This window comes from Cryptomeria japonica, chromosome 5, assembly GCF_030272615.1.
Source record: "Cryptomeria japonica chromosome 5, Sugi_1.0, whole genome shotgun sequence".
NCBI lineage: Eukaryota > Viridiplantae > Streptophyta > Pinopsida > Cupressales > Cupressaceae > Cryptomeria > Cryptomeria japonica.
Window position 1 is genome coordinate 681,879,133 of NC_081409.1, and position 14,186 is coordinate 681,893,318.

The 14,186-nt window shown below is 35.6% G+C and overlaps 1 protein-coding gene across 1 annotated transcript in view; it reads left to right on the plus strand.

Moving 5' to 3' along the window:
• LOC131040740 (homeobox protein knotted-1-like 2) overlaps nucleotides 1-7,255 on the plus strand; it is a 65,708-nt gene extending 58,453 nt beyond the window's left edge. Inside the window, exons 4-5 of the mRNA XM_057973692.2 lie at nucleotides 6,230-6,489; nucleotides 6,894-7,255. Of these exons, the coding sequence (XP_057829675.1) occupies nucleotides 6,230-6,489; nucleotides 6,894-7,091 (458 nt within the window). The 3' untranslated portion in view covers nucleotides 7,092-7,255. The remainder of the gene's footprint in view (nucleotides 1-6,229; nucleotides 6,490-6,893) is intronic.
• The last annotated feature ends 6,931 nt before the right edge of the window (nucleotides 7,256-14,186 follow it).

Genomic DNA, 14,186 nt, shown 5'->3' on the forward strand with positions numbered 1-14,186 from the left:
CAAGCAATTGATCATTTCAAGTCTCCATTCAAGGCTAAGTGTTGCATTCAAGTCAAGGATTCAACCATTGAAGAGGAGATCACATACTACATGCTACAACATACAACATACAACATCTAAACCTTCGCACATAAGGATACAAACATCCTTAGAACAAGGTATTAGTACTTGTTTTACATTACAGTCATTTACATTTACAGCTCTTGCTCATTTCTTGGTTAATTCCAAAACCGGGGTTTGACCTAAAGGCAAACCCCTAATCCCTAACCCCCCAATCGTCTTCGCTTTTCTGTGTGTAGGTTGCAGGTACGCGGCTGAGATTGAAGATCTGGAATCCTTGTGCAGAGACGAACAGATCCCCCTTCGTTTCGCGGATTTTTCGGAGGACCGTGGCGCCGGGCGCCATCGTCCCGACAACTTTTGCCCAAATTTGCAGGACAGCGCCGTATCGACATTTTACTGCTAATTCCAGGTCCGCAGCTTCATCCTATAACCTAAACTCAGTTTATAAGCGAATCTTTATGACTTTCTATGCATCCTTAGCTTAATTTCCTTAATCAACATTCTTTACAAAAGAGGGTAGCCTTGTTTTCCTAACCCTTGAAATTCATTTAGCATCCAATCTTACATCGTGTGGGATTGGATCTTATGAGTTTCAACCCCTCTTTTGAATGTAAAGTCTTCCCCCTAAGTGAAAACCCATCGAATCCTAGCGAACCTCCCTTCTCTCTCCTCGGAGTTAGAAGAGGGGAGACCAACTAGGGTTCGACCGCGATTTTCCGCTTTACACTTCTTAAATTAGGAACATGTCTTACCTCATGCAGAAACTAGTCATTACCATTCTGCAACTTGATCTTTATCTTTCCTTTTCCAACAATTTGACAGGGCTCATCATCACCCAAATATACCTGTCCAAAATCACCTTGAACATAATCTAAAAAATATTTTCTATGGGGTGTAAGCATGAAATGAAGCTCCAGAATCTATTACCCAGGAATCATTAACATTATCCAAACATAAGATTAAAGCATCTTGTAAGGTATTACTTGCAATATTAGCTTCCTTACTGTCATTTTCATTTTTGTCTCCTCTGTTTTTCCGAAACCAACAATCTTTCTTTAGATGACCAGGCTTTCCGCAGTACCAATAATCTTTCTTTCCTCTAGATTGAGAGCGTCCTTTCTTTGACTTCTCTCGTGATTTCTCATTCCCGGGGCCTTTTCTTCTTTCGTTTGATCTTCCTCTGTTCTCCACATTCAAAACATTGCTCGATGATGTTGGAGTGTCAACTATGCTTTTCCTTTGCATTTCCCCGCTTAGGATAACACCAACAATATCATCAAATACCAAAGTATTTTTACCAGAGACAGAGTTACTTACAACCATAACCAAGCTATTCCAGCTTTCTGACAAAGAACATAAAATCAAGAGAGCCCTAACCTCTTCTGCAAAGGTAATTTTTACCGAAGACAATTAATTGTATTAAATTCATTTAAGTGCTCCGCTACAGATCGTCTCTCACTCATTTTCAAATTAAACAAACGCTTCATAAGAAATACCTTATTCGAAGCCAAGGGTTTCTCAAAGAACTTAGCCAATGTTGCCATCAAATCTACAGCCGTTTTTGCTTCTATTATATTGAATGCTACAGACGGCGCATAATCGAATGGGTCCCAGTGCCTTTCTATCTAAAATGTCCCACTCTTCATCTGACATTGTGGTCGCTTTCTTTGCCTTTCCTTCCAATGGCCGCCACAAATCCTTTTGATACAGGTAATTCTCCATCTGCATTTTCCATAACTGATAATTCTGGCCGTTAAACTTTTCGACCTTGAATTTGGAATCCTCCATTGCTCCCATTCAAATCTGAAAGTCCTGCCAATTTACAGAAAACCTCACTCTGATACCAAGAGTTTCAAGCAGATCTGAAGCAAATATGAACTAACAACTATATGCAGATTTAAATACAAAAGATAAAGAAATAAAACAGGACACAGATAACACAGAGATTTAATGTGGTTCACCCAGAATGGGTTACGTCCACCATACACAGTCGTCCAATCTTTCTTATTATCCAGCAAAAAACAGTACACCAACCTTACAATGCCTTAAGCATCCTAGCCGCTTATAACATGCATTTTTAGTGTTTTATTACAATGGACCTCGGCGAGGATACGTGCTGAGTGTACAGTATTTTGCTGATCAGTCGCCACATTTCAACATTAATCTCTGCTCATTCTTGCATGACCATATTTCTATTGATGAGTGGGTGATGTCTAATATACATGCACTTATCCATGATAATGTTGTAGCTGTGAAAGACTCCTGTGCCTTTTAATCCACGATGATGTTGTAGCCATGAAAGACTCACGTGCCTTTTAATCCTCCATCAATAAATTGACATTGGAATGAATTTTGTCCACGATGGTTGTGTACATTTTAGTCTCTCTCTGAAGCACAAAGTCCTTGGTTAGGCTACCTTAGCCACAGCCTCTTTAAAATAACGAGGTTGAGCAGTACAAATTGGAATGGCATTGGAAAAGAAGAGTTCATCTATTCTTGGATTTGTGCACTAAGTACGCCTATAATTGGATTGAAAACTAGATCTGTAGACTTTCTTTTCACGTAGGCTCCACTTCATATTCCTCAAAGAATAGAATTGTAAGAAGTGTGGAGCTAGTAACATGCTTGGACATCCTAGATGAAGTGGTTGGTACAAATGAAGTGGAGAAAGCTTCTTGAAACAATGTGATGATTTCAGCCCTTTGATCAAGTTTGAGCTCCCCCACTCCTTTCTAGTGAAGGGGAAAAGTGTGCATTGACCTTAGTAATGCTACCCTTCCATCCAAAAAGCACAAATATTGGAACACGATATGGTATCAAATGTACATTTAGTTGTCTATTTCTTGAGTCCTAAGTTTTTCTTCCATTATTTTAGGTCCAACAAGGAAGTTATGAATTGCCTCAACACATGCATAGATGACGCCTAGCAAAACCCTACTTGACAGAATTTTGAACGATATGCAGATTTGTACAAGTGTGGAGGTGAGGTTGTTTTCTTTGTCTATGAATGACCCAACAACTACATATAAATTCCAAGTCCATCAAAAGTTAGTCTCATAGATAATGTATAATGCACACAGGACCAGACTCCTGCTCCGGTCTACCCATGACCTAATCTGTACCCTAGTCCAGTCGCAGATCCAGTCCCAGGTGAGGAGCAGCAGATCTGCACAGATCGATACCCAGCGAGGTGGGAAAATAGGAGGAGATGGTTCCAGTGCCGGTGCCACCACGAACACCTCAGCCCACATATGAAGAAGTGGGTCCGATCGGCCATCAATGATGAGTGTAGGGGGAGGCAGCTTTTTAGTAGGCAATTATAGTTTACTTAGCAAGTTATTAAAAGCTATTTTTTTGCAGATTTGTGGTGTGAAGATTATGGTGCAAGAACACCAAATCTTAAAGCTCTGTAATCTCACTTTTGTGCTAGCCTTGTAGTGCTTTTTCTGTGAGTGCAATTTGGGGCACATTTGTGGCCAGTTGAATCCCAAAAGTGCCTCAGTGGTCTCAATATTGTGCAACACAACGTACATCTTTATGAAAAAATATGGGGGGGGAAAGGAGAATTATGAATCACTTTACATTGAGGACATTGATACATATAATTTGGACTTCTTCACAATGTGGACTAAATGTTTTTTATTGAAGAGACACTGATTTTGAGAGAGGCAGCAGAATGGGCAGTGGAAGTGGAATTGTAGGCTCAATTGGCAGCAAAAATGTTTGTGCAAGTGGAAGTGGAAGTGGAAGTGTGATGAGGAGCTTCATTGGAAGACGATCATAACCTGCTTGTGTTTAAACTTTTCGTGAGGAATCTTTATCTTCCAGATCAAGGATGCTACTGTTGAGGAACTTTAATAATCATTCCATTTATGATACTGATGTGCATTGCACTTTCTTTTTGGTCTAAAACTGATAGAACAACTACTGATAAGTTCTTAAAATGAAATATTTTATTTGTTATTTTAGTTTATAAATTTATACTTTTTTTAGTACACCACATTTTTACAGTTCAAATCAAAATTTTGGCCTGCCTAGTGTTTTCTAAGTCCAAGTTTTTCAACTATGCAATATGACATATTTGAAGACAATCATATGGAAGATGATTAGTGCTTATGAACTTTGGTGAATTTTTCATCTATTTATACATTTTATTAAAAAGATTAATAAATATTTTTTTATAGATATATAATTGAAAGAAAACATAAAATTATATTATGTACAGGGTTTGAATTCAAATATGATTTATCAAGTATTGTAGTTTAATAACCTTAAGTATATTTTGGTGTTTTGTTCACTCAATTTCTCCTTCAGTTTTAATGTTTTCTAAGAGTTTTCCTGTTCCTTTTGGGTTGTTTCAACTAGCTAAAGGCTGAGTAAGAATTTGTGTACGCACTACTTAAATATCAAATGTTTCAACAGTCAAATGGTAATTTTACATATCACTGAGGCACAAAAATGGTACATAGTTTCTCTATTTTTATTGGAAAAAAATTATTTTTGAATGTTAAAATCCTTTGATAGTAAGTTGTACTGTCGTATTAGTCCCAGGTGAAGACCAGACGGTTGAGCCGACAATGTTACAGGTTCGAAACCTGATTTGCCTACTGTATACATTAAGGGCAGTGTGTAGAGCCTAGAAGTTATTAGAGTCGCCTCTCAGGTTGACTCCGGGTCGATGGGCTACTAATTTATCTGGTTAAAAATGAAAAAGCAGTAGTACTGTCGATTTTGATTCTTTACGAGTGTTTAATGTTCATCTCAGGGTTGAAGCAGTGGCCTCTTAATTGGGAAGAAAGGAAATTATTAAATCGTCCGTGCAACTTACACTTCTGAGGTCTTGAAGAATGAAAGCTTATATAGAATAAATATGTCATACACAGAAACGACTGCCATTGCCTAAAAATCAATAAAAGATATTTATGCTCTATTTTCTGAATTTGAATTATTTTTAAATCACCCTTTTTTTCACCGTATGACCCATTTATTTGTTCGCATTTTAGATTCAATGTTATCTCTCTGCAACTTCACTCTCTTGAACAATTTATCAACATTTTTGACTTACATATCATTTTACCTTAAAAATGCGTCTTATTAAATCTAAAAAAATGCAACGCTGGTCAATTATGCCAGCAGCCAAAGATACGAGGAACAAGGTAACAAAACGCCTTAATTACCATATGCTTTCTTTTTTATCTTCATGTAAATTATTTTGAGGTAGCTTATTTTTGAAATTGAATTATTGTTTTGTACGTGAAAGCGCTTTGTGCTGGTAGACACTATTAAAGTATACAAGATTTGGCACTCCATCAAATGGCTTTGAGCGGGTGGCATTTAGCCTGCACAGAAAATGAATTAAATACAGAAATACCTACTGTGTTTCTCAATTTTTTGTTTTTTTAATATTTGACAGCAATGGGCAAGATAATGATTTCAGAAATATAACTGACGCAAGAAGATTAAAGATTTTATCAAACGCATGAAATTTTCAAGATTTAATTGAATGCATGAAATTTTCACAGTTCATAATGTTAGAAAATGTAATTATTCCTTTTCATCAATGTTTCAGATCATATTCAATGAACAATGTCTACCCCACATTATAAACTTCAGATTTTCACTTTCATGTATAGTTTGCTCTTTGTTCAGATCAATAAATGTAATTGACACTCCTGAGTCGCTTACGCTTACATGTGATTTTTTAAAAATTATTGCGTTTCACCTCTGCAAAGGCACCTTTATCAACACATCTACATGTTATTTAATTAATAACGAGTTACAACATATTCAGACTCTTCCACAAACAAAAATTGAAAAACTGCATCCAAGTATAGGGATTGAAATTACTGTAGCCCACTTGCTTGTTGTCACTAGGTTTTAGTTTAATTAATGTGTATACTGTACAATATAATTAAGTTATTTAAGTTCACTCATTTAAGTATAAAGTGGTTGGCACTGATCGAGAGAAAAAAAGAGAAAACTATTTGTTCTTAGTAGTATTAGTGCTCTTCCAGGCATTATCTGGATAGCCATTTTCTTGGGTTTTTCCCATTGAAATGAATAAACTACCTGTAAAATTGTGTTTCTCATATTCCCATATAATATAAAATTGTGTTTCTCTTATACCCATATAATTTTTTAATTATTATTTCTTTTTTTATCACAGCCGAGAGTGATGACAAAACAGAGGGAGGTGGATCGTCAGACGAGGAAGATTGCAGCACCGGTGAACTCGAGTGCCAGGAGGTGGATCAAAATTCACAAGACAGAGAATTGAAGGATCGCCTGCTTCGTAAATATAGTGGATACATAAGCAGTCTTAAACAGGATTTTATGAAGAAGAAAAAGAAAGGAAAGCTACCAAAGGAAGCACGGCAAAAACTACTTGATTGGTGGGATCTGCACAACAAGTGGCCATATCCTTCGGTAACCTATTTTTACTCTCGCACAACAAAATATGCATAAAAGTTTGATAGTCAGTCTGCCTCACGATGTGTTGAGGGAATCCTGCCTGCATAGGATAGTCTAGTAATAAGAACACAGCTTTATATTTTCTGAAATTCTAGGACTAACAAGTGATATACAGGTTGACATTGTAGTCTAGAAATTGCATGTTAAAACAGTGATATTGTTCTTCCATTTTCTCAAGAAATAGTAAGCTGTCGTATCAGGTTTAAATCTCGCAATTTTGTCAGTAAACAATGTGGAATCCTATGTCAGTGAAGCGTAGTCAAGATATTTCTGGTTCTGAGTACATTCTTTCTCTGTTAAGTAATGTATATATAAGAATGGTAGTTTGAAAATATGTTATATTTTAATTGCAAGTGCAGGAGACTGAAAAGGCAGCTTTGGCCGAGTGTACCGGGCTGGATCAGAAGCAAATAAACAACTGGTTTATAAACCAAAGGAAACGTCACTGGAAACCTCCTGAAGATACACCATATGTGTTAATGGATGCTCATGGTTCTGCCTTGTACATGGAAAGACATCTCATGACTGATGGCTCCGCCTTTCATTTTGATTGTTAGCTCAACAATGTTGTTTTCAGCAATTGATGTATGGCTTTAACTTTTCTGGCCTTTCAATTAGAACACTTAACACTGTTCCAAAAACAACAAAATTGAAGGGCACTATTTATGACTCTTATATTATTATCAATTTTATGTAAATTGTTCATATATTATTTCTTGAATTGGTTTTCATGCGGATGCATTTTTATGTTCTGTGCACGTAATTTTTTTTTTCTGAGGAAACTCTGTTTAGGTATTTTTAACGGCCTTTCATAATGTCCAACTGTTCAACTGACATGAATTGCTAAGCAGTATTTTTTGAGTTCAAATCTCCAACTTAGAATGCTGCAAAGCAGCTGAATGTTAATTAGGGTTAGTTTAACGTCAACTTCATCTATCATATTGATAAAATCTGAAACGTTGACGTTAAAATATTAACGATAATGGGCGAGTGGAATCGAAACTGTTATTTATGTCGTGCACAATTAATATTAATACAAGATTTTTATACGCACTTGAGTGGATGATGGAAACAGTCCGTACGTAAATTTATTTTTGAGCTATTGAAATATGTATCCTAGGTAGTTTTCATATACAAAATTAAAGGAGGTAAAAAAAAACATTAAAAAAAGACCTAGGTTACAGTAAAAGGACCAGAAGAGGCAATATTTAATACTTGAGTATGACTTTTAAATTGTCGTAGCCACTTGGGTAGGATGTAAGATGAATATTAATTGAAAAGAAATAATATATATAGGTTAAATGTAAATAAGTGATAATAAGCAAAATTTAAAATAAGGAATTGTGAATGATTATATGATGGAATGTTAAAATTTGGAAATGAAGAGAAGTGGAGTTTTAGGTGATATTGGCAGTAATTTTTTATTGTTCTGATCATAATTTTTGAATTGTAGTTTAAAATTGCTTAAATTTGGATGTATAGAAAGAATAATAAAATTTGAATTGGGTTGCTCTTAAAGTTTGTGAAGCTTTTTTTTTTTGGTTGCAAATCCTACATTTTTATGTGGTTATTGTTGGCCTTAATAAAGAAAATGTGGAATTTATGTCTTCTAATTTGCATATGAGATTTGTTGAAGCAAGAAGGGAAATTTTGGTGTTGGCTCCATTTTATAGCAATTGGAGAGCCTATTTTGACTATTCTAGTTCACTTGTGACACAATGTAGTCTTGCCATAATGATGCAATGTCTATTGTCTTTCTCTTGTTTAATTGTATGCCACTTTTGAGTGTACCTTTACATGTTCCATGTTCTCTTAGCTTATAATATGGAATTGAGTGTCATTAATTAGAATTGTCAAGGATTTATGTATCCAGTTTGAATATTGGTCTTCACAACTCTACCTTTTGAACTTTATTTTGTTATTAAATCAAGCTAAAAAATAGGTAAATTCGAAGCCAAGTATAGTTCTTAGCAATGGACCTATTCTCTATCCATGGTGAAATCCAACATGTTTGTTGGTTTAGGCTTAGAGTGAGTTTGAAGATAATAGTTTTATGAAATCTTAGGGCCACCTTGTCTTTCAAATATGTGGATGTTTAATGGATTTTAGGATTGTTTTATCGTCATGGTGTGGCCATCCAATCAAGCAACTATAGTGTTGATTAGTAACATGATGTGACATGGTGATTGGTGGTGATATGACATGTTGATTGGTGGATTGACTTATGTGGTAGGTGTTGTAAGAGTTTATTTTGATTACCAACCACAAAGAAATGTGTTGGAATTGCTTGCATATAGACATCTTTGATGGACCATTGGTAGTTCATTTGTGTCCAACTAATGATTAAAAGTAATTGGAAATCTTGCTAAATGATTAGGCTTATTTCCTTAAAGTAGGGTTAACACCTTTATTTTGGACTTGTCTTGAAAGTGGACAACAATAATGAGATTCTATGCACAGCTCTTATAATTTGGTTTGGTACCATGTAACATGAATGAGAGCATAGAAAAGGGGGCTTTCTTTAACCTTTTTTACAACATGATCTATGACATGGCCTTTTCTCGATTATTTTAGCATGTGGCAACCTATATTTAGCTTTCCTTTTGACCTATGCAACTTGTTTGAGTCCAATTAAGAAAATTTGATTATCATGAATTTTTTAAAGACAAGTGCAATCATTATTAAAGGTCGATTTTATCTAGGAGGCAATCTATAGAAGTTTATGTTAGAATTGCAAATTAATCAAGATATTTGTTCTTGTTTTCTTTCTTCTATTGAAGATGATTGTTGCTATTTACGAGGTATGGTGTTATGCTTCTCAAATGTGTTTAAAATGATTTTATGTAGGTTTCAATGCTATTTGAAATTTGTGCAACACTCCATGTCTTGTTTTAAGATTGATCGAATTTCAACATTGATTATAGGTTGTAGGGTTCAATTTTTTTTAAAATTTGTGCCTCTTGTCTACCATAGATCTAATCCTAGAACAGGGTAATTGAAGCTACAAGTGGATAATTTAATCACATGTTGACTAGGTATTTGAGTGAATATGATTAATCCAAGTGTCATGAGCTTGTCAAGTATAATTTCATTTGTAACGATAACCCAAAAAGGATCCAAATTACACTCTTTTTTTAACATTCCAATCAATACATGAGATCGTGATAGCAAGTAACATACATTCAGTGTAAAAATCAATTAAATAACTCATAATTTTAATTGAATCATAAATGATAACAGAGTTAAACAACTAGCAATACTTGGAAGCATACCTTATGAGCTCTATGAGGTAGTGTAGGCTCCTTATCCATAGTTTCCTCTGGATCGCTTGAGATGCAATGTGAACCCTCCATAGTGGATTAGTCCCTATCCACCCCTCCTAGTGGAGTTTGTGGCCCGTGGTGAGAGAGACACATTGCTTGGGTAAACCTTCTAAAGACCCAACACCTAAGGTGTTGACAACCTCAAGGGTTAAATATATATTTAAACATGTCATTCCATACTAAGATATTACTTAAGTTTTTATCTATGGGTGAACTCACAATACTGGTTCCCACTTTTTGACCAACTTTGACACTTAGATGAACATTTTTAAAAAAATCCACTTTCCGAGACCTATAAATTTTAAATCGTTAATAATTTAAAGATGATGTAAACTAGTGATTTGTAACATCTTGTCTGTAGTTTCAAAATATGTTTTTTTCAAATTTTTTTAAATAATTTTTATTTTATTTTTCCATCTCCCTCGAAAAGTAGTTTTTTACAACAAATAACATTTTTTAAGAGTGATGTGTGTTGGCCATTTGGTGGAATTGATTATGTGTTGCATTGATGTTTTGTCATTGATGTCAACACTAGTTGTTTGGATGCTTTACCGACACCCTTCTGGTTCCGGTAGGTTGAGTGGTTTCCTGTTAACTTTGATCCGACATGATCCGGTAGGCTCCGGTATAGTCTGGTGATGGAATTGGTTTGTTCATGATACTTATACTCATATTTGGTCAGTTGGTTTTGGTCTGGTGATTGGATGCTATCCTGCTTGCTTAGAAGATTGGTTTTTGCTTCCGAAGAGGGTTTCACCGGAAGAGCTTTTAGTGGAGATCTTTGATGAATTGCATAAGTGGTGTTGGTGCAACTTTTGATGGAGTTTCAGGATGCTGTTGGTGATCATGTTCGAGACTTGGCGGTTGGAGATCATTGCTGAAGTGTGTGGACCTATACTTGGTCCCGGTTGATCTAGGTTATGGACCAAATTTAATGTAACGTGTGGATAGGACCTATTGATGTATTTACAAGATGTTTTATGTGTTGATATTATTTGTTTGGTCTAAGGCCGACATGGTTTGTAATTATGTAATTGGTTTCTTGTCTGGTGGCTGACCTGATTGTTTATGGTCGAGGGTTTGTATAAATAGATGTAAGATCTCATTGTAGATTATCATGGTTAATGTAAGAGGTCATTGTCAAGGAATGTAATGTGCGAGTAATGTAATATCATTCAGGCTGAGGAGTTGGTCGATCATTGGAGATCAAATTGGGTTTATGTAAGAGGATTTAGTCCTCCGGTATTGAGCTTAGCCAAAATTGTACTCAGGCATAGGAAATGCTATTTTTTGCAGTTCAACACTTCTCTAGATTGTAGTCTAGATTTATATGTAGTCAGTGAGGCTCCTTTTGTGATGAGCAGTGCGATCTAGGATGTTGGCCTTCCTACAAGTGCAGGCCCCTTCATTGTAATTCACATACTTACTGCAGAAGTATTATCTGACTATGGGTAGGCTTCCCACCGTAGATTTCCCTTTACCGGGTTTTCCATGTACAAATTTTGGTGTTGTGTGGATGGATTTTATTCTGTGATTATTGTTTATACTTAATTGGATTAACTACTATTCCGATATTATTGTTTTGGGTTTCGTTATTAAGGTTTTAATTGCTAAATGTTCCTATAATATGTGACAACTATTTCACACCCCCCCCCCCCTCTCAGTTATCTTCTGGTTATCTGAACTGTCTAACAATTGGTATCAGAGCTTTGGTCCTCTTTGTAGAAAACTTAATTGCTAGAGAAAGATCCTATGGCGATTAACAATTCAAGTTCATCCAATTCTTCTAGAGCTATCTTTTGAAGGGATATTTCGAGGCTTGATGGAACAAACTACACAGTATGGAAGATTTAGACGGAGACTCATCTGAGATGTCTTGGCAAGGAGATTTGGTTGATCACACAGAATGGTGTCACACTTTATAATCCGGGATTCGGAAATCCTCCTCCAACAAACCTGGATAAAGAGCTTTAGAATGATTGTAGAGCAAGATAATCCCTCTTGTGTGCACTTTCTGATCAACAAATAATGGGATTAACAGACAAATCATCTGGAAAGGCTATATGGGATAAGTTGGAGACTCTTAATGAAGGTGACCCTATAGTGAAGATTGCTAAACTTGATGATTACCAGGTGAGATATGAAAACCTGAAGATGGAAGAAGATGAAAGGATCACTGCATTCATGGAAAGGGTAAATGAGATTCTTATGGGAGTTCAATGTTGTGGTGGAACTCTGAGCGAAGATGAAATTGTTTCTGAAGTCTTGAGAGCCCTAACACTGGCTTACAAAATAAAGGCTACTGCTATTAATGAGTTGAAAAAACTGGCTAATACATCTGTCAATATAGATACTTTGGTTGGGAAACTATTTGCTTTTGAGTTTGACAAATTTGGACCTTCTGGAGTTGTGAAGACTAAACCTGCTTTTCATGCATCTACATCTGCAACCGGTAAGCAAGACTGGAAAGCTTTATATGCAAAGGAGTTAGAAGATATGAAGAGAGAAGATGATGAGTTTGAGCAACTTGAAGCACTATTTGCTAGAAGAGTACCGAAAGGACCGGTAGGAAGTAAGTATGAAGGAAAAACTCCTTTTAAATGTTTTGCATGTAATAAGATTGGTCATTTTGCATCTAGATGTCCTGAAAGGAATTCAAGATTTGAAGAAAGAGTTAAAAGATCATTTAAGCCTAACCCTGGATATCAGAACACGTATAAATACAAGAAAAAAAAAGACAAATCATGCTACATAGCTGATGAGGAAAGCATTACTGATTCAGATGACGAATCAACAAAAGACTCTGCTAGTGGATCCAACAATGAGAAGAAATGGGTGTTCCTGTCTATCAAGGAAGATGATCCGACACTGGAAGAGAATGTACCTGAGGATAAGACACTTGCTACTAAAATTGATGACAAGGATGAATGGGTAATTGGCAGTGGTTGTTCACATCATATGACTGGAGATAAAGGGAAGTTTTTGCGAGAATTTGATGGCGGACTAGTTAGATTTAGAGATGACAAGACATGTATGATTAAAGGAAAAATAACTATATCATTGGATGGTAAGAACAATACTGACAATGTTTATTATGTTGAAGGTTTGAAGCATAATATTTTGAGTGTAGGACAATTGGTAAACAAGGGATTTCAATTACAGTTCAAGGATGAAAAATGAAAAATCATTAACAGATCTGGCTTGGAGATTGCAACCGATACACATACAAAAGATAACATGTTTCAATTGAACTCTGCTGAGAAGACATGTTTGATTACACGGATTGATGAGAGTTGGCTATGGCATAAAAGGCCGTGTCATGTGAATTTTTATTGCATTGTGAAGATCAGTTCAACTAAGGCAGTTAGGGATATACCTAAGATTATGAAGCTCTATAATCCAGTATGTAAGAATGTCAAATGGGTAAACAGGTCAGAACCTCTTTTAGGAGTATACAAGATAAATCAGATGATGTTCTTGATCTTATTCATACTGATTTGTGTGGCCCTGCTAGAGTTAAATTTTTTCATGGTGATAGATATTTCATGCTAATCATTGATGATTATTCTAGAATGATGTGGGTTACTTTTTTGAGAGAAAAATCTAAAGCATTTGAAAAGTTTAAAATCTTTAAGGCTAAAGTGGAAACTAAGACAGGATTGAAGATTAAATGTTTGAGATCAGATCATGGTGAATAATTCACATCCGATGAGTTTAATAACTTTTGTGACAAGCATGGTATAAGAAGACAATTTTCTACTCCTCGGACACCTCTGCAGAATGGAGTTGTGGAAAGGAAAAAAAGAACTATATTTAATGTTGCTAGAACAATGATGATGTAAGCTAATCTACCTCATATCTACTGGAGAGAAGAAGTGAGTACATCGGTTTATACATTCAACAGAGTACATATCAAAGGAGAAACCGGTATGACACCTTATGAATTATGGGTTGGCAATACACCTATAGTTAAGTATTTCAGAATTTTTGGTAATAAATGTTATATCAGGAGAGATGATACTATTGAGAAATTTGATCCTAGATGTGATGAAGGCATATTTCTTGGTTACTATAATGAAAGAAAAGCATATAGATGTTATAAAAAGAGATTGCAAAGAATTATGGAGAGTGATAATGTCAAAGTAGATGAGTTGAACATAAGGGTAGGTGCACCAAGTTGTGTTACCACAAATGTGCCACTTTTTAACTTTTCATAAAAATACGTCATTGGCATGAAAAGGTCGTCTAAACCTATGTGTTGGATGCCCAAGGCAAATCCAACCCAAAGGGTTGGTATTCTCCCAAGCAAACCATTTGGCGAGCGCCAAA